This window comes from Tachyglossus aculeatus, chromosome X2 (assembly GCF_015852505.1).
Source record: "Tachyglossus aculeatus isolate mTacAcu1 chromosome X2, mTacAcu1.pri, whole genome shotgun sequence".
Taxonomy (NCBI): Eukaryota; Metazoa; Chordata; class Mammalia; order Monotremata; family Tachyglossidae; genus Tachyglossus; species Tachyglossus aculeatus.
Genome location: NC_052100.1, coordinates 12501415 through 12528097, shown reverse-complemented (window position 1 = coordinate 12528097; position 26683 = coordinate 12501415). Strand labels below are relative to the sequence as shown.

The 26683-nt window shown below is 49.7% G+C and overlaps 2 protein-coding genes across 2 annotated transcripts; both read right to left on the bottom strand.

The window, feature by feature from the left end:
* Positions 1-449: 449 nt before the first annotated feature.
* SMIM24 (small integral membrane protein 24) lies at positions 450-2024 on the bottom strand. Its single transcript, XM_038771410.1, has 4 exons — positions 1833-2024; positions 1408-1525; positions 992-1039; positions 450-760 (listed from the first exon to the last, which is right to left on the bottom strand). Exons 1-4 carry the CDS (start codon positions 1897-1899, stop codon positions 667-669), a joined length of 327 nt encoding a protein of 108 aa, XP_038627338.1. The 5' UTR covers positions 1900-2024; the 3' UTR covers positions 450-666.
* Positions 2025-7743: 5719 nt separating this feature from the next.
* DOHH (deoxyhypusine hydroxylase) lies at positions 7744-15606 on the bottom strand. Its single transcript, XM_038771037.1, has 5 exons — positions 15422-15606; positions 11313-11651; positions 10102-10178; positions 9415-9652; positions 7744-8976 (listed from the first exon to the last, which is right to left on the bottom strand). Exons 2-5 carry the CDS (start codon positions 11584-11586, stop codon positions 8639-8641), a joined length of 927 nt encoding a protein of 308 aa, XP_038626965.1. The 5' UTR covers positions 11587-11651; positions 15422-15606; the 3' UTR covers positions 7744-8638.
* Positions 15607-26683: the final 11077 nt, after the last annotated feature.

Below are 26683 nucleotides of genomic sequence, written 5' to 3'. Positions count from 1 at the left end.
TATGTTTGTACATATTTTTTTTACTCTATTTATTTATTTATTTATTTTATTTGTACATATCTTTTCTATTTATTTTATCTTGTTAGTATGTTTGGTTTTGTTCTCTGTCTCCCCCTTTTAGACTGTGAGCCCACTGTTGGGTAGGGACTGACTCTATATGTTGCCAATTTGTACTTCCCAAGCGCTTAGTACAGTGCTCTGCACATAGTAAGCACTCAATAAATACGATTGATGATGATGATGATGATGATCTCTGATAAAAGCAATACCAACAATGATTTTCCCTTTTTTAAATTCACTCATTCATTCATTCATTCGATCATATTTATTGAGCACTTACTGTGTGCAGAGCACCGTACTAAGCACTTGGAAAGTACAATACAACAATAAAGAGAGACAATCCCTGCCTACAACGGGCTTATGGTGTTATAAAACTCCAACAGCAATAGTGGGATTTGGGACTTTTATTATCATTGTCTTTTAAATCATTTTTTGAGTGGGGAAGAGGGCCACAGTTCACCAGGCCCCAGATCAGGGCTTGGCAAATGAAAATCTCAGACACAACCCCAGCCAGAAGCCTAAGTAAGAGAGACTCAAGGAGCAGTGAAAGGAAGCACCCCGGAGGAAGATGGGGTGTTTGCAGAAAAGTCAGGATGGGTGGAGGCCTCACATATGTGTCATTTTTATCTCTTCTGTCTCCTTCTGCTCCTTGAAGTCCAGCTCCAGAGCCCCATTGATGTGACCCCTCTGCTCTGTGTTCCTGGTCAAGGAAAAGCATTGTATAAGAGACCCTGCTGGGGGAAACCCCAAAACAAGGTTAATTCAGACTGCCAGACATCATTTCCACACACACACAGAGTCAATGGACTCAGCACTTTTGGGGGGCCACTTTTCCCCTCTCCAAAGAGCCAGAGAGAACCTGAACTGAGGCTCCTTCCTTTAGGGATAAAACAGACACACACACACACACACCAAGATCACATTACTCTACCTCATGGAGGAATAAGGATCCTGGAACACAACTGCCTCATCATCGGACCTGAGCGAAAGTGAAGAGATGCGGGTTAAGGCCTGGGGATGCAGGGGTGGGTGAGGAGAGTCCCAGCTTCTCACCGTGCCCCTCAGGATGGGCAGCCCAGGTGGGCAGCAGCAGTAGAGAAACTTGTTTCGGCCTCAAGGCCAACAGGTCCTTTAGAGGGCCCAGCTGTGTCCCCACTCCCTGCCATTGTGTAGACGGCATCCAAAACCCTGGCCATGGATTCAAACCGGATGGAGTTAGAGGAGGGGATTGTGAGTGTTTGAGGAAGAGGCGGGCGAGGAGGGGACCCCGCTCCATTCAGCCCTGCCTGGTCTGGGGATCCTGGGTGGGGAAGGGACAGGGAGAGGACAGGGCACTCACACCCCCACCTGTTCTTGTAGCACCAGATCCTGTTGATGATCATGAGTATGAAGACGATAAAGAGGAAGCCAACCACGGCACTGAGGCCCACCAGCCAGGGCTGCAGTCTGCGCACGGTCCCGTTTTCTGGGGCCGAGAGAGAGGAGACGGCGGTGGGGCGTGCTTTCCCCTTGCCAAGGGCTGACTTTTCCCAGGCCCTCCCTGCTCAACTGCCAAACCCATTCCCCTGCTCTTACATTCTAGTTCCATCTTTGTTGCCAGCTGGCTGAGCTGCAGTAGATGGGGTAAGACCTTGGTGTGTGCTCAAGGCCTCAGTTTCTCCATTTGGAAAAAAGGGATCACTGAACCCGCCAGGCTCTTCCCGTCTCCCTACACCCACCCTTTCTCCCTTCCCTATCCTGACTTCCCCCATTCCAACTTCCACACCTCTTACCTTTCTGGGCCTTGGCAGTGGAGAGGAGCAAGACGGACCAGAAAAAGAGGCTCCTAAGAGGACCCATAAGCAGCCTCTAAACTGAAGCGCAGACCAGGGCCAGGAGCAAACAGCTTTCCCCGGATAGATTTCTTCTGCTTGTCCAAATGAGTTATCAGCAGAATGTGCTTATAACCAGCTAATCTCCAGGGTGTGTGTGCTGGGGGGGTGAGGGCAGGAGTTGTCCAAGAGTGATTTTATTGGGCTCAGGAGGGCAAATGCCAGTGCTTGTCTAAAGGTGGCTATGGCAACCAGCTTAGCTTTTAACCCTTGTAGGCAGCAGGGGAGGGAAGGGCAACACGGGGAAAGGGGACGGGGAGGAGAAAGGGGGAGAGGGGAGGGGGCATCTTAGTCTGTTCCCAGAATGTGTACAGAGTGGAGTTTAACAAATGGGGAAATTGAGGCTCAGAAAGGAAGAGGAAGAGAGTGATTTGATTCAAGTTCAAGAGGTGAGTGAATGGCAGAGTCTCAGCTGAGGCCCAGAAATCCAGATTCCCAGCCACTGGCTCAAACCAGGTCTGGGAAATGGGTGATGCCCATCGACTCTTCAGCTCCACCCAGGGACCCACCTCCCTATATAGTATTCGTTCAGTTGTATTTATCTTAATAAATACTTAAATACTTACTAAATAAATACTAAATAAATAAATACTAAGTAAATAAAGACTGTATGCAGAGCACTGTACTAAGCGCTTAAGAGTGCCCGAGAGCCATGGGGAGGTGCTTAGGGGAACAGGATGTCCCCTAACTTGGCTCCTCTGCTAGCTGCCCAGCTTGCAGAGGGTTAACGCAGAGGTGATGGTGGCAGACTCTGGACTCCTGTAAAGATTAACCCCCACCTCCAAGACTGGCAGGCTGGATGCCAGTTATGCTGATGCCCCCTGCACCCTTGTGGTATTCATTCATTCAATCAATCGTATTTATTGAGCGCTTACTGTGCGCAGAGCACTGTACTATGACACCCTGAAGTCCCTCTACTTTTTCTGGAGAGAATAGACTCAAGTATCCTGAAACCCCACTGATTTGGGACAGCTCAGGGAGAGGTGCGAGAGTTAGGGGTTGAAGAGCATGGGCCTGAGAGTCAAAAGACCTGAGTTCTAATCCTGTCGCTTGCTGTATGACCTTGGACAAGTCAGTCAATCGTATTTATTGAGCACTTGCTCTGTGTGCACAGCATTGTACTACGCGCTAGGGAGAGTACAAATTAACAGTGTAACAGGAACGTCCCCTGCCCACAACAAGCTTACAGTCTAGAGGGGGAGACACACAAATTAAATAAAATTATAGACATGTACATAAGTGCTGTGGGGCTGGGAGTGGGGATGAATAAAGAGAGCAGCACAAAAGGGAGTGGGAGACGTGGAAAGGACAACTTAGGAAAGGCCTCTCGGAGATGTGCCTTCAATAAGGCTTTGAAGGTGGGGAGAGTAATTGTCTGTGGGATATGAAGACAGAGGGTGTTCGAGGCCAGAAACAGGACAGGGTGAGAGGTTGGTGGCGAAATAGATGAGATCGAGGTCCAGTGAGAAGGTTAGCATTACAGGAGCAAAGTGTGAGCGCTGGATTGTAGTAGGGAGAGTAGCGAGGTGAGGTAGGAGGGGACAAGGTGATTGAGTCACTTACCTTTTTCTGTGCCTCGGTTGCCGCATCTGTAAACTGGGAATGAAATACCTGTACTCCCACCCCCTTAGACTGTGTACCCCATATAAGACAGGGACTATGCCCAACATGATTATCCTGTATCTACCCCAGCATTCAGTACAGTGCTTGGCACATAGTAAGCACTTAAACACAATTATGATTATTGTTATTGGGGTTACTGACAACGAAGAACTGCAGCTCTGACTTCAGGCTTTAGCCCCCAGCAGCCTCTGAGAGTTGAGTTCAGGGGACTAAAGGGATCCAGGTATTGGAGTTACCCCCTGCAGCTGCCTATTCTCCCTCCACCACCCCCCTTTCCCCTACACACACATATATACCCCCACCACCCTGCACCCTTCTCCCTCTGGGGCATCCCAATGAGTACCACAAGAGAGATGGGAGTTAAATGCCTTTATTGATTCTGAATTTTTTGAAACTTCAGCTCCAAATAGGGTACAGTACTGCTCATGACCTTCAAGGGCATGAGTACCAGGGTTCCAGGGGCTATAAATCTTTTGTTTTGTAGTCTGTCTCCCCCTTCTAGACTGTGAGCCCGCTTTTGGGTGGGGACCGTCTCTATATGTTGCCAACTTGTACTTCCCAAGCGCTTAGTCCAGTGCTCTGCACACAGTAAGCGCTCAATAAATACGATTGAATGAATGAGTTGGGCAGAGGCCTAGAGGAGTGTTGCATTCTGAGCTACTGCTTCTGAAGCCTGGCACTTCACAGGCTGCTCCCCTCCACTGGGGCTCTGGGTGGGAAAGGGTGGCGGGGGGGCTGGAGGAGAGAGGCTAAAGAACGGGGCCACCTGACACCATGGGAGCCAAGGTCGGAACAGCGAGGCGCTGGAGGATTATCATTTACTGTGACTTTTTTGAATTTACCCTATTATCTTTTTCTTTGGCGTCTATGTGCCACCCACACAGGGAGACCAAAGAAGTGCCTTGTTTGGGCCAAGCCAGAGCTGGGAAAGGGTTTGGCTGCACAGGGGTAGGAGGGATTGGGGTCAAGGTTGCCCCCACCCGCCCCACCAAGCTTCCTGGGACTGTTGACCCCTCTAGTGGCCCCAAACCCTGTCAACCAGGGGTCCCAGGGCTCTGAAGGAGCAATATGAGGGAGACCCTGTTGGAAAATCAGCACGAAACATCCCTAATGCATGGCACAGATTGACTCGGACTGGGGCAAAAACTCTTACGGGTGGGTAGATCTATAGGGCAACCTTGCAGGGATTGTGATTCATCCTCAGGCCAGGGCAGGGAGCCGGGGCCCCACCCTCACAGGGACTGGAACGGGACTGGCAGATTAGATAGGAGCCGCTCCATGGGTGAGGGTGGATCTGCCCTGGCCAGCCGCAAGAAGGACACTGCTGGGCCCTCCACAGCGGAAGGTCTTGCATAATCTTTGAATCCTGGGGCCCATAAGCCCAGAGCAGCAGCCAGTCAGGCTCCTGAGGAGAGAACAGGGGCCACCAAACCGAGCAAGAGATAGGGATCCAGGAGAAAATGTACCCTGAACATGACGGACAGCTTGGTCAAGGCACCAGCAACTTCCAGCCATCCAGACATCTACTTTTTGTACGCTTGTATCCCTTCTGGTCCCCCATCATGCGCCACCAGCCCCGCTCTGAAGCCCAAAGCAAGAATCTCCCGGGGCCCCAAAGGCCGGCTCTAGCCAGGCCAGGGGGCAGCTGGACTTCAGCCCAGGGAGGGATTGCCACCTCTGGGCACAGGCCGGTGAGGGGTTGGGGGGAACTGAGAACAGGCAGGTTTTAGAGGGAAGGGCCATCCCACTCCAGCTTTTGGGGTCTGGGGGCAAGGTTGTGGTTGACACACTGGCTTCCAGTGGGCTCTCTCCTGGTGCTACTCCAACGGGTGGCAGCAGGGTCCTTGAAGGGGCTAGATGGGCAATGGGGGCAAAGGGTGAGAGAGCCAGGGTAGGGGCCCCAGCTGGCAGCTGGAGTCCAGGCTGCGGTAAATGGCTTCACCACCTGGGTCAGCTCCTCCACTGGTCATCGTCTCCTCTCTCCAGTCCAGTTCCAGCACCAGCTCCATCTCCTCCAGGTCCTCACCCCCAAGGCTTTTTCTCAACACTGGCTCCGGAGGGGCGTCCAACTGGTCTGGCTTCGGGCCGAAAGCCCAGTCTGCACCGAGGACCCGGAGACACGGGCCACAGAGGACGTGAATGAGCGATTTCCACTGCACCCCTGGCCCTTCCCGACTTCCTGCTGAACCCATTTGAGACTGGGTTTGGGGGGGAGGGGGGGAGCAGCTGGACACTGGCCAGCTAGAGGGAGGGGGCACTCACCAGCCAGATCATGCATGAGGTCCTTGATCAAGTGGCCCACGATAGCATAAGCCACAGCCAGAACGATCAGCGCAGCCAGCAGCAAGTACAGAATGTATTTGGGCAGGCGGATGGTGTCCAGGGCAGGAGGCCTGTACTCCTCATACAGGGATGGCTCCTGGGTCCAGTCCTCCCCCTCTTCTTGCTGCAGGAGACGCCGGGGCTCCCGATCCAACACCCCCATCATCAGGGCCCTCTCCGTGAGGGACCAATAGGACCCTGCCGCTCAGCACCTCTTGAGGCTGCTCCCTGCTGCGGCTCTGAAGGGTGGGAAGAGGGCAACTAGCTGTAGCAGAGCTTTGGTGCTGCCCAGCAAAGGAGCGGGATGCCCCGTACCTGCCACCTCTGATCCCCTTCCCCTGTGATCTGGAACAAGAGGCCTGAGGACAAGTAGCAGCACACCCGTACCGGGGTCTAGGAAGCTGCTATATCCTCAGTTCCATCCTCCCCTCCCAAAAGGGACGTAGCCCCCGGGTGCAGAGGCTAATGCTCACTTGACTGGCGCTGAAATGATGCCCCATTCCAGAAGGACAGGGGGACCTTTAAGGGGTTTATAAGCTAAGAGGATTGTGGAGGATCTGGGTTATCCCAACTAAAGAAAGAGGGACAGGGAAGGGAAGCAACTAAGCCAGTGCCAGGCACTTTCTGCTTTGCTTTTCCAAATGTCTGATCACATGTGCTGGTGCATTTGAACTCTCCCAAATGCCTAATACAATGTTCTACACACAGAAGACGCTTGACAAACATGAGGGACTGGATAGGGGCCCCAGCACGAAGCCCCTTGCCTTCCCGGGGCTTAAGAGCCACGGCATCCTGAGAGGGAAACAGAAGGCGGGTCGCGTTCAGTCTCGACACAAGAACAAGCCTCCGTGCTCAGGGCCGAAATTAAACTAGGACATGGCCTAAGGAAATTAGGCCAAGGGCCTAAATTAAATTGACTAATTTCTGTTTCCCCTTCCTAGTTGTTTGACTTAGGGACCTAGGGTGGGCCCTAGAATGTCCAGCTGCCCTCTAGGACTGCAGAAATTCCCTCCCTTTTTTTTATGGTACTTGCTTACCATTTGCCAGGCACTGTACTAAGTGCTGGGGTAGATTCAAGTTAATCAGGTCAGACAGTCCCTGTCCCACATGGGGCTCACACTCAAATCCCCATTTTACAAATGAGGTAACAGGAAGAGAAGTTCATTCATTCAATCATATTTACTGAACATGTACTGTTTGCAGAACACTGTACTAAGCGCTTGGCAAGTACAATTTGGCAACAGAGAGAGACAATCCCTCCCCAGCAACGGGCTCACAGTCTAGAAGGGGGAGACAGACAAAAGTAGACAGGTGTCAATACCACCAAAATAAATAGAATTATAGATATATGAAATGACTTGCCCAAGATTATACAGCAGACAAGTGGCAGAGCCATGATTAGAACCCAGGTTCTTCTGATTCCTAGGCCCGTACTCTACCCACTAGGCAACACTGCTTCTCTGTGTGCCCCCTCTTAGACAATGGCACCCCCTCGCCCACAGCACCTAATGGGCACTTCAGCACCTGGGGAGGGATGACAGATGCTGTTAGCTAGGTGCAGAACAGGATGGGAATGGCTTTTTGCCTGCTGAGTCACCTTGGGCAAGTCACTTCACTTCTCCGGGCCTCATTTGTCAAATAGGGATTCAATTCCTGTTTTTCTTTCTCTTTAGACTGTGAGGGCTAGAGATTGTGTCCAAACTGAACTTGTATCTACCCCAGGGCTTAGGACAGTGCCTTAAAATAAGCTCTTAAATACCATTTTTTTAAAAAAATTGTTATTACTGTATGGAAAGAGGATCCCCCAAGCCCTCCCATCCTTGCCAGATTTGATATAACCACTCCCCAAAACACCAACACCATACTCTTTTTTGCTTTAAAGAAATAATTTAATATTCCATTTAGGGAAACCCTCCACTCCAAGGTACGGCAGCAGGCTGAGCCCCCCGCTCTCCTCTCTTCCTCGCCTAGTGAAAGCCCCACACCAGCTCCTCAAGGTTGGAAAAACTAGCCTGCCGGATTTTTCTGGTACCGGTCCGTCCAACGTGGGGCCCACGGGCTGCAGCCCCATCTTGAGATCTTTAGTAAAATTGTTTTTCCCCTAATTAGCCGACAGCGGAACCACTAGGCCAGAAGCAGCTCCCACTAGCCCACTGTCCAATTCTACCACTATATAAACTGACCACTGCCATACTACTGGGCTTAAGTTGGTTGGCTGGGTATTCTTAATAACATCATTTTGAGTGCAGTCTGTTCAATACCAATATTCACACATCAGTACTAGTAAAGTTGATGCAACTGCTAAAAAAATCATTTCTGAATACTTAGGTTCTACTAGACCGTTACCGATGAAAAAATTCATGCAACCCATACACACATGAATTTCTGGTCACATCGCCCGCTTTGGGACACTCTTGCCCCAGTCTGAGGCAATCCCACCCCCGCTTTGCCCCCAATCCTCCACTGAACCCAAGGACCCCAGCCATCTATGGTTCCCTGGGGGAAATGCTGCTGTCAGAGCCCCAGTCTACAGGAGAAAGTACCTCACCAGCCCTAAAAGAGCAGCAGGGCGTTGAGTGTGACTCAGATCCCTCCAGGCCCAGCAGCCAAAACGTCCTAAGGACCTTTCGCAGAGCCCCCAATGGGGGACAGACGGATTCCTGGCTACTCCAAGAGGATGAGGAGAGACGAGAAGAAAGCAGGTAGGAACCAGAGCCGAGGAGCCCCGGAATGGTCCCAAAGGTGGCCACAGGGGCCAAGATCTAGGAGTCACTGGCCCCTGAGGCTCCAGAGGCCTGCAGCTTGCTGAGCCCATCAGCATACTGGAATTCAGGGCTGTTCTCATACTTAAACATGTCTAGAGCCACCTCGCAGCTCTCCCGCACCACCCGCTCCGTGTCACAGGAGTAGGCCTGCAGTGTCTCCAGACAAGTTGGCTTGGCAATGGATCCCAGTGCCTCGGCACACTCGTGCCGCACCATGGGGTTTTCGGTCTGGCTGGCCAGGGCTGCTGTCAGGTGAGGCACACAGGCCTCGTGCTGCAGTTGGCCTAGAACATAGCCAATCTCGTGGCGGAACAGCGCGCTCCCGCAGCACAAACCTAAGAGAGAGAAAAGGACGAGTCAGGCTGTGAGCGAGGGTGGCATGCTGAGGCTGAAGGGGGGATGTTTTCCAAGTCCATTCTCACTGCACGCCGAGACCATTCCCGTCTCAGATGCAGAAACCGAGGCCCAGAGTCAATCCACCAGAGCCAGGGCTGGAACCGGGGACTCCTGGTTCCCAGCCCAGGGCTCAGCTACGTAGAACAGACTGCCAGGAATTGAGTGAATGGCCCCCAGAACAGTTCTTTCCTGTAGCAGGATGGTTCCGGCTGGGAGAACTGGAATCCGAGGGGACCCGGACTTTAAATCCTAAGCCCTGAGATATCAGCGGGGCCACGAGGATTGAGGCCACCCGTTGCCTTTTCAGAGTCCACTTCCCAAATCACCTAGCCCTTTCTCTTATCCAGCTTGGGCGCTCCAGGGGATGCCCCACTCACCCTCTGCCAGGGCCAGCACAGCCTCTTCACTCCCAGCATTGCGCAGGGCAAACATGGCCCGGTAGCGGTCAAAAAGGGGCTGGGATTCGTCCAGTAGGGCTGCGCGCAGCCGCCCTATGTCCTTTTCCTCAGCCGGGGGTGCTGGGTCCACCGACAGGTAGGGGTTGACACCAGGAACCTCCTGATTCTGCTGCAGCCACTCCAGCCGCCGCACGGCCAGCTGGCACGTCTCGGCAACCTAGAGGGGTGACAAGAGGGAAAGGTAGAGAGGCAGAGGGAAAAGCTAAGGGTTGTAGATGTCCATCCCGACCAAATGGATAGGTGTCTCGGAGGGCCACCATCACACATTTCCTTCAGACATCCCAGTGCCACTGTCAGAGTCAGAATCTTGGGCAGGATGGACCAGGAGTCTGGCCCAGCAATGGCGTGCTCGTGGTCTGAGGCAGATGCCACACTCTTTCCCCAAACAATAATATATGTTAATGCCCCTTTCCAAACCACCAAAATTCGTTTTTTGTGGGGTGACTTGCCCCTAGCCAGAGGACTTGGGGAGTATCTCCTCGTCTTTGGGGAGGGTTCTGGGTGGGAAGAGGCTGGATAACAAAGCTCCCTGGAGAGAGATCGAGAAAACATCCATCCAGAGAGACCCCTAAAGAAACCACTGCCCCCAGGGTCAAGGGGAGTTACCTCAATGACAGGATCTTTGGCATATTGTTCCAACAGCTCCAACACTTCCAGGTTCCCAATGGCTCCCAAGGCCTCTCCTAAAAGCCCAGAAGAACCGAGGTGTTAAATGAAACAAAATCTCTCTCTCTCTTACACACGCGCACACACACACACAAGATCAAAGCACAAGGAAGACAAAAGAACCTGTGATAGGATATGGAACAATCTGAATATGATTCAGAAGCAGCTCACACTCTCGGTGCCGCCCAAACTAACCTTGTAACTGTGCCTCACTTGCTACCTTCTACCTCCAGCCTACTGCAGACGTTTCTCACTGTCTGGAAATCCCTCCTCACTCAAACCCACTAAACCTCATCCTTCCATCTCATCTTCCGCCGCACCCAATTCAAAACCTTCCGAAAAAGTACCATCCCCAGCAGGCAGTCGTGAATTAACTTCGCCTTTCCAGTCATGCCACCTAAATGCTCACGTATAGATCTATTTACTTGTTATACACCCTTAAGTAATACTTGTGGCATTTATTATGTGTTTATTAGGTAATAATAATAATTATGGTTCTTGTTAAGCTCTTACTATGTGTCAAACACTGTTCTAACCACTGAGATACATACAGGCTCGTCAGCTTGGACACAGTCCCTGTCCCACATGGGGCTCACACTCTTAATCCCCACATTACAGATGAGGGAACTGAGGCCCAGAGAAGTGAAGTGACTCGCCCAAGGTCACACAGCAGGCAAGTGGCGGAGTCGGCATTAGAACCCAGGTCCTTTTGTTTCCCGGGCTCACGTTCTATCCACTAGGCCACGCTGCTCCTCCAAGCCAAGCACCGTACTAAGCGCTGGGGCAGAGACAAGATAATCAGGTGGGGTCCCCACATGGGGCTCAACGGTTTATGTAGAGAATCGGTATTGAATCCCTATTTTACAGATGAGGAAACCGAGGCCCGGAGAAATAAAGCGACAACTAGTGTCACCCAGCAGGCAAGTAGCAGAGCCAGGATTAGAACTATGATTTCCAGACCTGCACTCTTGCTCATCTGTATTCGTTATCTGTATCCATGCTCATTTTTACTTAGTATACTTTGGGAGTGTGTCTTCTTGCCTCTCTAGTTGACTGAAAAGTGGAACCAGTCCCCCCGGCATAGTGCTCTGCACCCAGTATGTTCAGAGCAAGGGTCACCACACCACCCCAAAGAGCTCAGACCCACTCACCAGCTTCATGCCGCACCATGGGCTCCTGGCTGGTGTCCTTCAGTACCTCCACCAGCACGGGGATTGCACGTGGGTCCTGCATCTGCCCCAGGCAATACGCCAGCTCATGCTTGAGCAGCGCAGACTCATCTCCAAAGGCCCGACTGATCCAGGTAACAGCTCCTGGGCCTCCCAGGCCCCTCAGGGTGAAGAGGGCTCGGAAGCGAGCCTGCAGGGGCTGCCGGGCATCCACCAGGGTCTGCCCAATGGCCTCCAGCTCCTCCTCTGTCACCATTGGGCCCGGTGCTGGAAGAGCTTCTGTGTTTCTGGGTCCCCAATCGGCACCTCTCGGGCCAAGGTCTGCAAGGGGAAATGAAAGCTGAAGTCAAAGCCAGGAAATGACAGTCATCTCAGCTCCTAGCACCCCCAACGAATAGAAGGGAGATGGGGTAGAGGGATAAAGGGAAAGAGAGGAGAAGAGAGAGGAGCAAGTGTGAACAGGAAAGGAAGAGTGAAAGCAGTTCAATCAAGCAATCGTATTTATTGAGCATCTGTTTGCAGAGCACTACATTAGGTACTTGGGAGAGTACAATAGCTAGTAGACAAGATCCCTACCTAATAGGGGTGTCTAAGTATTACACAGCGTCCTTAGCAGCACTGAAATTATCATGCCCAAGGCAGGCTCCAAGTCGGGCAATTCGTTCCCACTGGTTCAGTTTCCAGATTAAGAAACAGCCTTGCAAGCAGTCGCTTATCTACCTGCACAAGTGAGGTAAAGCCATATGCAACATGTGCGGTAAAGATGGCTGATTTGGGTCATTTTACTGTCCCCTGTCTGGCGAAGAGTGACAGATGACTTTTCTGGACTGAGCCAGAGGGTCACAGGGGCCTGTCTCCTCATTGCAGCCCAGCGTCCTATGCCTGCTCAGAAGAGGAATGCTGTTAAAAAAAAACTGGCAAAAATCTCCATAGAACCAAGTTTGGGATTAGTGCCAGCCAGCAATAGGCAATTTAATATTTGTAAAGCCCTTCCATAAAAGAAAGTCTCCCAACTGGTTTCTGCTTTGGCTGAACTTACCCTTTTTAGTATATAATAATAATAATGGTATTTGCTAAGCACTTACAATGTGCCAGGCACTGTACTAAGCACTGGGGTAGATATAAGTAAATCGGTTTGGACACAGTCTCTGTCCCACATGGGGCACACAGTCTTAATCCCCATTTTACAGACGAGATAACTGAGGCCCAGTGAAGTGACTTGCCCAAGGTCACACAGGAGATATATGATGGAGCCGGGATTAGAACCCAGGTCCTCTGACTCCCAGGCCTGTTCTATCCACTAGGCTAAACTACTTAGGATGACAGCTGCCCTCGAAACATCTTCTGCGCTTCCTCCCTGGTGACAAACTGCCGGGTGTATTGGGGGGTGGGGTGCAGAGGTAGTAATCTGAACACTTACTACACTATTCTAAGCGTTGGGGTTGATATAACTTAATCAGGTTGGTTGGACACAGTCTCTGTCCCACATGGGGTTCACAGTCTAGAACAGGTATTTATTTCATCCCCATTTTACAGCTGAGGAAACTGAGGCACAGAAGTGAAGTGACTTGCCCAAAGCCACACAGCAGACAAGTGGCAGAACCCAGGCCCTCTGATTCCCAGGCCTGTGCTCTTTCCACTAGGCCACACTGCTTCCCTCTGTCAGATCAGGTTAAATCAGCCCCGCAAGGCTCAGCAACCTGCCAGTGGCTGGCAGAAATGGCTTTTGCTAAATTTAGGTTTTAGTTTGGAAGGTGTTCCCTGAAGAAACACCATCCTGCCTCCCAGCTACCAGTCCCTCCTCAACCCACTCTGTCTAAAGGAGTCTGCCCTCATGCCCCAAGAAACCCCTTACATTTGGAGAGAAAAACTCAAAAAGATCATCCCCATGTTTAATGGCATGCAGAATGATGGAATTCATTCAGGTTACCTACCCCAAAAATGATTTGAGCACCCAGCTCTCCCTTCCCCAGGGAAGCCAGCCGCACCTAGCAGATTGAAAAGAATGGGTCCCAGTCCAAGTCAACTCTCTCCCTCCCTGCCCTGTTCGGGGAAACATCAAAGGATGCTGTGCGATTTAATGTGTCAGGTCAGTCGCTGTGAACAAGCCCTTATTACCAGCTCCCTGACCCCACCCACTGCAGAACAGAAGGCATCTTCAAGGGAGAAGCAAAATCCGCAGCTTTAAAGAAGAATTAAGAGCTGCCAGCCTAAACCAGGTGGTTCCTTGTTCCCTGGTGTCCAGCACCACGAGGGAATCCAGAAGCCACAGGGTTGGGGTCTAACGTGGCCAGATTCGCAGTTTGAAGAAAGACACTCGCTTGATGATTCTGGGGTATTCCTCTCCCCCCACCACTGGCTCACAGTCTGAAGATAGGAGCCCAAGGGGCCAGAGGCCCAGCTACAGCTCTTCTTGTTCACTTATAAGTGCGAACACACAAACACACACACACACACACACACACACACACACACACACACGGCGGGGGGGGGCGACGACACACTCCTTGGAGGGGCCCATGCAGATGTCCCAGAGACTTGGCCACACGGACAGGCCCTCCTCTGATATTATACTAATAATAATAATAATGCCATTTGTTAAGCGCTTATTATGTGCCAAGCACTGCTCTATACACTGGGGTTGATAACGGTCATCAGGTTGTCCCGCATAGGACTAACGGTTTTAATCCCCATTTTACAGATGAGGTAACTGAGGCACAGAGAAGTGAAGCGACTTGCCCAAAGTCGCCCAGCTGACAAGTGGCAGAGCCGGGATTAGAACCCGTTCATTCATTCAATAGTATTTACTGAGCACTTACTGTGTGCAGAGCACTGTACTATGCGCCTGACTCCCAATCCCGTGCTCTATAATAATAATGATGATGGTATTCATTAAGCGCTTACTCTGTGCCAAGCACTGTTCTAATCGCTGGGGGTGGGGGGTACAAGGTGATCAGGTTGTCCCACATGGGGCTCACAGTCTTAATCCCCATTTTACAGATGAGGTAACTGAGGCCCAGAGAAGTGAAGTGACTTGCCCAACGTCACCCAGCTGACAAGTGGCGGGGCCCGGATTAGAACCCACGACCTCTGACTCGCAAGCCCGGGCTCTTTCCACTGAGCCACAATGCTTCTCTCGCCACGCTACTTCTATCATTATTATTATTATTATTATTATTACGGCATTTGTTAAGTGCTTACTATGTGCACAGCATTGTTCTAAAAGCTGGGGAGGATACAAGGAGATCAGGTTGTCCCACGTGGGGCTCAGGCTTAATCCCCATTTTCCAGATGATGTAACTGAGGCCCAGAGAAGTGAAGTGACTTGCCCCAAGTCACCCAGCTGACAAGTGGAGGAGCCGGGATTAGAACCCACGACCTCTGACTCGCAAACCCGGGCTTTTTCCATTGAACCACGCTACTTCTATTATTATTACGGCATTTGTTAAGCGCTTACTATGTGCACAGCATTGTTCTAAAAGCTGGGGAGGGATGCAAGGTGATCAGGTTGCCCCACGTGGGGCTCAGGCTTAATCCCCATTTTCCAGGTGATGTAACTGAGGCCCAGAGAAGTGAAGTGACTTGCCCCAAGCCACCCATCTGACAAGTGGCGGAGGCGGGATTAGAACCCACGACCTCTGACTCCAAAGCCCGGGCTCTTTCCACTGAGCCACGCTACTTCTATTATTATTATTACGGCATTTGTTAAGCGCTTACTATGTGCACAGCATTGTTCTACAAGTTGGGGAGGGCTGCAAGGTGATCAGGTTGTCCCACGTGGGGCTCAGGCTTAATCCCCATTTTCCAGATGATGTAACTGAGGCCCAGAGAAGTGACTTGCCCCAAGTCACCCAGCTGACAAGTGGCGGAGGCGGGATTAGAACCCACGACCTCTGACTCCCACGCGGCTTCAGTTTACCACTCCCCCATTCTTCACAGGGGAAAGCCAGAAAGAGGCTCAACCGGGGCCTTGGGGAGCGGCGGGACCTGAGTTCTAATCCCGCTGAAAGGTCTATTGACAAGAGGGAAATGAGTTACAACGAAAAGCCTCAGCAAGCACGTGCTGTCCCAGAGAACCCCCCCCCCCTTACCTCAGCAGGCCGGCGGCGAGGGGGACCCTCAGACAGCAGCCATCTGAGGCTCCAACCCGGCGTGTCTCCGGCCCGGAGGGGATGATATGGGACTTGGACACTTCCTAGATCCTAAATTTTCCAGGAAAGAAAGGATCCGCCTTTGGATGACTCGTCGGGAAGTCGAAAACCTCCTGTCCGCTTCCAACTAGGCCGCTCGCCGTCCGCCTGGAAAACGAGAGCGCGCGGCAGGCTGCTGCCTACTGGGCATGCGCAGCGCCCTACGCCGCTTTTAGTGACACTGCGCGGGGCGGTGGCGCAAAAGTCTCTTTGAATCGCCCGAGCCGCGTGTGCTTTACGGGAAAAACGCGGCTCGTTTGCCATCATTCATTCATTCAGTCGTATTTATTGAGCGCTTACTGGGTGCAGAGCACTGGACTAAGCAGTCAGTCGTATTTATTGAACGCTTACTGTGTGCAGAGCATTGGACTAAGCAATCAATCAGTCGTATTTATTGAGCGCTTACTGTGTGCAGAACGCTTGGGAAGTCCAAGTTGGCAACATCTAGAGACGGTCCCTGCCCAACAGTGGGCTCACAGTCTAGAAGGGGGAGACAGAGAACAAAACCAGACATATCAACAAAATAAAATCAATCAATCGTATTTATTGAGCTCTTACTGTGTGCAGAGCACTGGACTAAGCGCTTGGGAAGTCCAAGTTGGCAACATCTAGAGACGTTTCCTACCCAACAGTGGGCTCACAGTCTAGAAGGGGGAGACAGAGAACAAAACCAAACATATTAACAAAATAAAATAAATTGAATAGATATGTACAAGTAAAATAAATAAATAAATAAATAAATAGAGCAATAAATATATACAAAGATATATACATATATACAGGATATACATATATACAGGTGATGTATATATATATATATATATATACATCACCGTTCAATCAATCATATTTATTGAGCGCTTACTGTGTGCAGAGCACTGTACTAAGCGCTTGGGAAGTACAAGCTGGCAACATATAGAGACAGTCCCTACCCAACAGTGGGCTCACAGTCTAGAAGGGTCAGTCAATCAATCAATCGTATTTATTGAGGGCTTACTGTGTGCAGAGCACTGTACTAAGCGCTTGGGAAATACAAGTTGGCAACATATAGAGACAGTCAATCAATCAATCAATCGTATTTATTGAGCGCTTACTGTTTGCAGAGCACTGGACTAAGCAATCAATCAATCAATCAATTGTATTTATTGAGCGCTTACTGTGTGCAGAGCGCTTGGGAAGTCCAAGTTGGCAACATATAGAGATGGTCCCTACCCAACAATGGGCTCACAGTCTAGAAGGGGGAGACAGAGAACAAAACAAAACATATTAACACCATTCATCCAACAGCCTTTATTGAGCACCGGTTCTGGGCAAAACCCTGTGCTAACCGCAGGGAAGGGTACATTCTTAGTTCACTCCGTTCGATCGTATTGATTGAGAGCTTACTGTGTGCAGAGCACTGGACTGTGCGCAATTCAGCAACAAAGAGAGCCCACACCGGGCTCACAGACTAGAAGGGGGAAGACGCATCAAAACAAGTAAGCGGGCATTAATATAATAATAATGATGGCATTTATTAAGCACTTACTATGTGCAAAGCACTGTTCTAAGCTCTGGGGAGGTTACAAGGTGATCAGGTTGTCCCACTGGGGGCTCACAGTCTTCATCCCCATTTTACAGATGAGGGAACTGAGGCCCGGAGAAGTTAAATGACTTGCCCAAAGTCACACAGCTGATAATTGGCGGAGCGGGGATTTGAACCCATGACCTCTGACTCCAAAGCCCGTGCTCTTTCCACTGAGCCATGCTGCTTCTCTACTTAATCAATGGTGTTTATCAAGCACTTTATTATATGCCGAGCACTGTACTAAGTGCTTGGGAGAGTACAACAGAATTAGCAGGCATGTTCCCTGCCCATAACAAGCTTGCAGTCTAGAGGGAGAGACAGACATTAATATAAATAATGTATAGTATATGATTTAAAGATATGTTCCTAAGTGTTGGGGGTGGGGCAAATATCAAAAGTCCCAAGGTCCAAAGGTTAGAGAAGCAGCGTGGCTCAGGGGAAAGAGCCCGGACTTGGGAGTCAGTGGTCATGGGTTCAAATCCCGACTCCGCCAATTGTCAGCTGTGTGACCTTGGGCAAGTCACTTAACTTCTCTGTGCCTCAGTTACCTCATCTGTAAAATGGGGATTGACTGTGAGCCCCCCGTGGGACAACCTGATCACCTTGTATCCCCCCCAGCACTTAGAACAGTGCTCTGCACATAGTAAGCACTTAATAAATGCCATCATTATTATTATTAAAGGTCACAGATCCAAGTGCGTAGACGATGCAGAAGGGAGAGCGAGCTGGGGGAAAAAAGGACTTAAGCAATACTACTGATGAAGGAAAATAGAGGCAGTGTGGCCTGATGGAAAGAGTAATAGTAGTATAAGTAGTAGTAATAATAGTATTTCTTAGGTGCTCAGTGGGCTCAGAGCACTGTACTAACTAATGGGAAAGCACACACACACAGGTGGGAATTAGCGACCGCTTTGGCAGCAGCCACCACAAATTTCCCAAGGTTTTGTGGAGGCGGTCCCAAGCTGTGGCTGCTTTTCTCTGCTGGAAGGCTAGCTGGGATGGAGGTTCCTTGGTGCTGCTGAGGAGACCTGGTACGGGAGCCCGGGGAAGCAGCGAGGCAGTCTGGTAGAGGAGGATGCCAAGGACCCTGAGAGTCACAGTGGGGAGTCACACACCCATCTTTTTCGCAGGCTCCTCCTCTGCTTCCCACTCTCTTAACTGTGGGAGTCAGTCAAGACTCATTTCTGGGTCCTCTTCTATTCTGCAACTACAGCCACTCCCTCGGAGAACTCATGCACTCCCACGGCTTCAACTACCAACTCTATGCAGGTGATTACCAAATCTACCTCTCCAGCCTTGATCTCTCTCCTTCTCTGCAGTCTCACATTTCCTCCTGCCTTCAGGACAGCTCTACCTGAACATCCTGCCGACAGCTCAAATTTAACGAAACCGAACTCCTCATCTTCCCACCCAAACCCTGTCCTCCCCCCTGACTTTCCCATCACTGTAGACAGCATCACTATCCTCCCTGTCTCATAAACCCACAAACTTGCCATTATCCTTGACTCATCTCTCTCATTCAACCCACATATTCAATCTGTCATCAAATCCTGTCAGTTCTACCTTCACGACATCTCTAGAATCCCCTCTTTCCTCTCGATCCAAACTGCTACCACACTGATCCAAGCACTTAACATATCCCGCCTTGACTACTGCATCAGCTTCCTCCGTGACCTTCATCTCCTGTCTCTCAATCCGTCATATTTATTGAGTGCTTACTGGGTGCAGGGCACTGTACTAAGCGCTTGGGAGAGTACAATACAACAATTCCCTGTGAGTTTGTTGTGGGCAAAGATTGTCTCTATTGCTGTATTGTACTTTCCCAAGCACTTTATTTATTTTACTTGTACGTATTTATTCTATTTATTTTATTTTGTTAATGTGCTTTGTTTTGTCATCTGCCTCCCCCTTCTAGACTGTGAGCCCGCTGTTGGGTAGGGACCATCTCTACATGTTGCCAACTTGGACTTCCCAAGCGCTTAGTACAGTGCTCTGCACACAGTAAGCGCTCAATAAATATGATTGAATGAATGAATGAATGCTCTGCACACAGTAAACGCTCAATAAATACGATTGAATTGAATGAAGGAACGATATAACAGACACATTCCCTGTTCACAACGACCTTACAGTCTAGAGGGGGGACGGACACATATAAATAAACAAATAAGCATATGTACATAAGTGCTTTGGGGCTGCAGGACTGGGGGGAGTGAATAAAGGGAGCAAGTTGGGGTGATGCAGAAGGGAGTGGGAAAAGAGGAAAGAAGGCCTTAGTCAGGGAAGGCCTCTAAGAAGAGATGTGCCTTCAATAAGTTTTTGAAGGGCGGGGGAAGAGTAACTGTCTGTCGGATACAAAGAGGCAGGGTGCTCCAGGCCAGAGGCAGGATTTGGGGGAGAGGTCAGCGACAAGATAGATGAGATCGAGGTACTGTGAATATGTTGGCATTAGAGAAGCAAAGTGTTCGGGCTAGGTTGTAGTAAGAAGAGCAGTGAGGTGAGGTAGGAGGGGGCAAGGTGATTGAACGCTTCAAGGAGTTTCTGTTTGATGTGGAGGTTGATGGGCAACCACTGGAGGTTCTTGAGGAGGGGGGAAACATGGCCTGAAAGCTTTTATAGAAAAGTGATCCGGGCAGCAGAGAGGCCGGGGAGGATTAGGATGGAGGAGGGGCCACTGGATTTGGTAAGAAGGAGATCACCTGTGACCTTTGAGAGTCCGGCTTCTGTGGAGTGAAGGGGACGGAAACCAGTCTACGCAACTCCAGTCAACACTTCACTCTGCTACCGGATCGTTTTTATAAGAAACCGCTCAGTCCACATCTCCGTACTCCTCAAGACCTCCAGTAGTTGCCCATCCACCTCTGCATCAAACAAAAACTCCTTACCGTTGGTTTTAAAGCACCCAATCAGCTCACCCCCTCCTACCTTACATTGCTACAACCCAGCCCGCAAGCTTTGTTCCTTCACTGTACCTCAAACTCATCTATCTCACCACTCACTTCCTGCCCATGTCCTCTCTCTGGCTTGAAATTCCGTCCCCTTCATATAAGATAGACCACCATTATCCCCGACTTCAAAGCCTTATTAAAATCACTTCTCCTCCAAGATGTCTTCCTCAACTAAGCCCTCATTTCTCTTCCTCCCCCTCCCTTCTGCATTGCCTACATACTTGGAGCTGTACTCTTTAAGCACTTGATATTCACTCCACCCTCAGCTCCGCAGCACTTTATGTACATATCCATCATTTATTTTAATGTCTGTCTCCTCGTGGGCAGGGAACGTAGCTACAAATTCTCTTGTACTCTACTCTCCCAAGTGCTTAGCAGCATGGCATAGTGGAGAGAGCACTGAGAGTTAGAAGGTCTTGGGTGTTAATCCCGGCCCCCCCCACTTGCCTGCTGTGTGACCTTGGCAAGTAACTTCACTTCCCTGGGCCTCGGTTTTTTCATCTGTAAAATGGGGATGAAGACTAGGAGCCCTCTGTGAGACATGGATTGTGTCCAACCTGATTACCTTGTATCTACCCCAGCACTTAGTCAAGTGTGTGGCACATACAGTCGTCTAAACTGTAAACTAATTTTGAGCAGGGAGTGTGTTTGCTAATTCTGTTATATTATACTCTCCCAAGTGCTTAGTATAGTGCTCTGTACATAGAAAGCACTCGATAAATACCATTGATTGATTGATTGATAGTAAGTGCTTAGTAAATGCCTTAAAAAAGGACCTTACCTATATTTAAAAAAGTGTTATAGAATGTTGTGGCTAAAAGCAGCATGGTGTAGGGGATAGATCACGGGGCTGGGAATCAGAAGGTTCTAATCCCGGCTCTGCCAGTTGCCTGCTGTGGGACCTTGGGTAAGTCACTTCGCTTCTCTGTGCTTCAGTTCCCTCATCTGGAAGACAGGGTTTGAGATCGTGAGCCCCAGGTGAGACAGGGACTGTGTCCAACCTGATTATCTTGTATCCAGCCTAGAGTTTAGTACAGTGCCTGGCACATAATAAGTGCTTAACAAATATTATTATTATTATTTAATGAATAATGATTTATTAATAATAAAAACAGCAGCGTTTCAGGCTCCTCAGGCTCAGGCAGGGCTGTTCAGAGTCCAAAAGTCAAAACAGCCACATCAACCTCACAATAGTCTAAAAACTGAGAAGTCCTCATGCTACTCCTGCTGCTTCTTCTCCCTTTCAGGCTGGTGCAAGCAAGACAAGATGGGAGTCAGTCAATCAGTGGTATTTATTGAGCACTTACTGTGTGCAGAGCACTGTGCTAAGAGTTTGGAAGAGTCCGATATAACAATATAACAGACACATTCCCTGCCCCACAATAAGCTTACAGTCTAGAGTGGGAGACAGACATTAATGTAAATAAATAAAACTACAGACATGTACAGGTAACATCAGGGTTGGGCCTCGGCAAGATGGGAGCCACATTTTCTATTGAAGTGTGCAGAAAGCTTTGTGGGTTGCTTTAAAATTTCATTTTTACGACTTGCGATCTGAACAGGCTTCCTTGCCCAGCCCTGCTCAGAAAAAAGAAGGCATGAGACATCGGCCAAAGGGGATGGACTCATCTCCGGGAAGCATCCTGCAGAACTGAGGTTATGCCAGGTTTTAGGTTCTTTAATCTCTCCCATTCGCCTTCCTTCTTCTCCCTCTTCTCTTTGAGTGATGGAATTGTGTCATCAGAGTTCTTGGGCTCCTTCTGTCAATCAATCAGTGCTATTTATTGAGCGCTTACTGCGTGCAGAGCACTGTATTAAGCGCTTGGGAGAAGATAAATACAACAGAGTTGGAAGTCACAATCCCTGCCCTCAAAGAGTTTGCAAGTTGGGGGAGACAGACGTTAAACTGAATCACAGATAGGGGAAGCAGCGGAGCCTAAGGATACATACTTACTTACATATTTACATACATATGTAAGTGCTGTGAGAGAGGGTGGAGTGAGCATCAAAGTGTTTAAGTGCTGCCATGGCCACAGCCACTTTGGCTCAGCGGCTTAGCCCGGTAAGGCTTTGAAACCAATGGCGCTATCTTCCACTCCTGACACCTCCCTGACCTTCAGCTCTCACTTTCAATCTACAGCTAAATCCCGTCAGTTCTTCCTACACAACAGTTTCTGAATCCACTCCTTCCCCTCTCCACCCTCCTGCTGCTGGCTCTTGACATGTAGGTGTGAAGCCTCCAATGGCTTCCCATTTCCCTCAGCACCCAGCAGAAACTCCTCATGGTTAGATTCCAGGTTCTCTACCAACGCTCCCCACCTTACATATCGGCTCTCTTCACGCGCTACTCTCCAGTTCGCACTCTTCGTTTTTCCCAAGCTCACACTCTAGACTCTCCCACCTCCATCCCCTCCCCGACATTGTTCTTCTGTCCTGTAACTCCTTTTCCCCCACCTAATCCAGACAACAGGCCGCTCTTCAAAGCCCTCCTAAAATCTCACTTCCTCCAACAAGCCTTCCTCAATTAATTCTCAATAACCCCAAATTGCCTTGCTCCAGGAGGGTTCACAACCAGTGAATACATCAAATACATCATATTTGATGTATTTGTGAATACAAATACATCAATCGTATTTATTGAACACTCACCGTGTGCAAAGCACTGTGCTAAATTACTTGAGAGGGTAGTATTGTATTGTGTTGTATCGTGCTCTCCCAAGTGCTTAGTACGTGGGTGCTCAATAAATAAGACTGAATGAATGACAGCACAATTCCACACATTTGGTAGACATGTTCCCTGCCCACAACGAGCTTACACCCTAGAGTCTTACAACGCCAGGACAAGGGGCCATCCATTGAAGTTCGAAGCATTCTGGGCAGGGTCGGCAGCCCTAACTAGTGTATCCTTGCCCCTTGGCGGAGAAGCCCCATTGGTACCTACCCCTCTTGCCCACTGCCAGGCAGACGGCTCCTCTGCTGCTTCCCCCCGCCACTGCCATCACTGGACTCTGTTCACCCCTGGCCCCAGAGCCCGTGAGAATGTGTCCTCCTCCTGGCTCCTCCCGGTCTCCCCGGGCAGCCCGGGGGCCCTTCCAGGGTTTTGGAGCCATTGGGGCAGCGTTGCCCTTCTGGGCTGCTGAGGAACCATCCTCGACCTGGCCACAGACCCAGGACAAGGCAAGGGAACCAGAGGACCAATCGATCAATCAATGGTATTCACTGAGTGCTTACTGGATGCAGAGCACTGTACTAAGCGCTTGGGAGAGTCCAATACAACAGAGTCAGTAGACCTGGCAGTCTGGAGGACAAGTACCGGCAGCATAGCTGGTGGTTCTGGGTTGGGAAGTGATGCAGGGACCACGCCGCCCCGCCGACTTTAAACGCCCTCCGTCGTCCCCAAGGCTGCCAGGCTGTCCAAGTAGGTCAGGGCTGAGGCAGGCAAATAGATTCAGGGCCAGGAGCAAGAGGAGCCTCTGGCCCAGCCCCGGAGCCCGGTGAAGGTGACAGAAAACGCTGTGGCACTGGCAGAGGCAGAGGGAGAGAAGGAGGACACTGTACGTCAGGGAGGGTGAAAATACCTAGCATCGCAATGGTATTTATTGAGCACCTTCTGAGTACCAAGCACTGTACCCTCTGTTTAGGAGAGTACAGCAGAAGTCAGATAAACAGTCGCTGCCCTCCTGGAGCTTATGAAATAATACATTTACAAAGAATGGGAGCACAAGGAAGGACGAGGCTCTAACAGGTAGTAATGTGAATATTTCAGCATCCAGTATCTGAATAAATCATTGAATAGGAAAATGTTTTGTTTTATTGACTGTGCTCTAGACTGTGAGCCGGTTGTTGGGTAGGGACTGTCTCTATCTGTTGCCGAACTGTACTTTCCAAGTGCTTAGTACAGTGCTTGACACACAGTAAGCGCTCGATAAATACGACTGAATGGATGTATGACTGAAATAAATACATGGATAAAACAGTACTTTGGTACATAAGTCCCGAGGCTAGGAATGAACTATTTAAGCGCAAAGAAAGGGTGGCGTTGGTCTGACATGACTGGAGTGTTTCTGAATTCATCTAGGAAGGCTTCCTGGGGGAGGTGGGTTTTTTTATTTTAAGGGCTTTGAGGATGCTGTGATCTGGTAGATTTGGGGGGAAGTGGAGAAAGATCCGCTGCCAACAAAACAGCGTGGTCAAGGGGTTGGACGTGGGAGAGTTGATGGCAAGGCAGAGTAAGCAGGTGATCTTGGAAGGAGCGGAGAATGCTTGTGGCTGAGTAGCCGGTGAAGACAGCTGGTCTGTAATAATAATAATTATTATGGTACTTGTTATGCGCTTACTATGTGCCAAGCACTGTTCTAAGTGCTGGGGTAGAGACAAGTTAATCAGGTTGGGCACAGTCTCTGTCCCACATGGGGCTCACAATCTTAATCCCCATTTTACAGATGAAGCGGCTGAGGCCCAGAGAAGTTAAGTGACTCACCCAAGGTCACAAAGTCGACAAGTGGCAGAGGCAGGATTAGAACCCAGGTCCTTCTGACTCCCAAACCCGTGCTCTATCCACTAAGCTACGTTGCAGAAACTTGAAGCCAATCTAAGGAGTTTCTGCTTAATATGTAGGGAGATGAGTAGCTATTGGAGTTGTCTGAGAAGTGGAGGGACACTTGCCAAGATACATTTCAGGAAGATGATTCATGCAGGCGGTGTGGAATACAGTCTGAAGGGGAGAGAAACTGGAGGCAAGGAAACCAGTGATAACCAATCTAACCTTGATATGACAAGAGTTTGAACCAGGGTGAAAAAGATGGGGCAGATCAATAGATGCTGGAGAGAAAGAACTGGCAGATTGGAACCGTTCGACACCTAGCTGTGGGGGTCCCTCATGGCTCGGTTCTGGGACCCCTCCCATTCTCCATCTACACCCTGTCCCTCGGAGAACTCATCCACTGCCATGGCTTCAATTACCACCTATCTCTGTGTGGGCAATATCCAAATCCCCCTCTCCAGCCCTGACCACTCTCCTTCTCTGCAGTTACACATTTCCTCCTGCCTTCAGGACATCTCTACCTGGATGTCCCACCAACACCTCAAACTCAACACGTCCAAAACCGAACTTCTAATTTTACCTCCCAAACCCCCTTCTCCCCTTAACTTTCCCATGAGTGTAGACAACACCGCCAGCCTCCCTGTTTCACAAGCCTACAACCTTAGCATTACCCTTGACCCGTCGCTCTTCTTCCACCTGCACAGTCAGTCAGTCAGTAAATCTTGATGGTTTTACCGCCACATCTCCAGAATCTTCCCCTTCCTCTCCATCCCAATGGCTACCATGCCGCCTAGGCACTTATCATATGCCGCCTCGACTACTGCATCAGCCTCCTGGCTGACCTCCATGCCTCCAGCCTCTCCTCTCTCCAGTCCATACTTCACTGTCCTGCCTGGATCATTTTTCTAAATCAGCATTCTACATACACCTTCTCACTCCTCAAAAACTCAAAAATTCCTCAAAAACTCAAAAACTCCACAGAAACAGTGGTTGTGCATCCATTTCCACATCAAACAGAAACTCCTCACCGTCGGCTTTAAGGCACTCAATCAGCTCTCTTCCCCCATCTATCCTTGCTCCTCTCCCACTATAACCCAGATCTCACATTTTGCTCCTCTATCAATCAATCGTATTTATTGAGCACTATGTGCAGAACACTGTACTAAATGCTCAGAAGAGAACAATACAACAGAATTAGCAGACACATTCTCTGCCCATGATAAGTTTACAGTCTAGAGGGGGAGACAGACATTAATATGACTAAATAATTTATAATATATAATTTAAGCACTTTTGTTACTTGTCAAGCACTTACTATGTGCCAAACACTGTTGTAGATACAAGACAATCAGGTCTCACATGAGGTTTGCAGGCTAAGTAGGAGGGAGTAGGATTCATTCTCCGTTTTTTAAGATGAGGAAACTGAGGCCCAGAGAACTTGTCAGTCAGTCAGTCAATCGTATTTATTGAGCGCTTACTGAGTGCAGAGCACTGTACTAAGAGAAGCAGCATGGCGTAGTGGATAGAGCACGGACCAGGAGTTCAGAAAGTTGTGACTTCGAATCCCAGCTCTGCCACTTGTCTGCCGTGTGACCTTGGGCAAGTCATTTCACTTCCTCTGTGCCTCAGGTATCTCATCTGTAAAATGGGGATTAAGACTGTGAGCCCCAAATGGGAAAGGGACTGTGTCTAACCTGATTACCATGTATCTACCCCAGTGCTTAGAACAGTGCATGGCACATAGTAAGGGCTTAACAAATACCATCATTACAAGCGCTTAGAACACTACTTGGCACATAGTAAGCGCTTAACAAATACCATTATTACTAAACTCTTGGGAAAGTATAAGACAATACAACAGACACGTTCCCTGCCCACAACGAGCTTACAGTCTAGAGGGGGAAACAGACATTAATATAAAGAAATAAGTGACTTGCCCAAGGTCACACAGCAGACAAGTGATGGAGTGGGATTAGAACCCAGGTCCTCTGACTTCCAGCCCCTGTCCACTAGGCCATGCTGCTGCATCCAGGCCTTGGAGCATTGTTTCCAAATAATGTTACCTCACCTTCCTCCCTCCCTCTTTTCCTCCTCTTTTCCTTTCT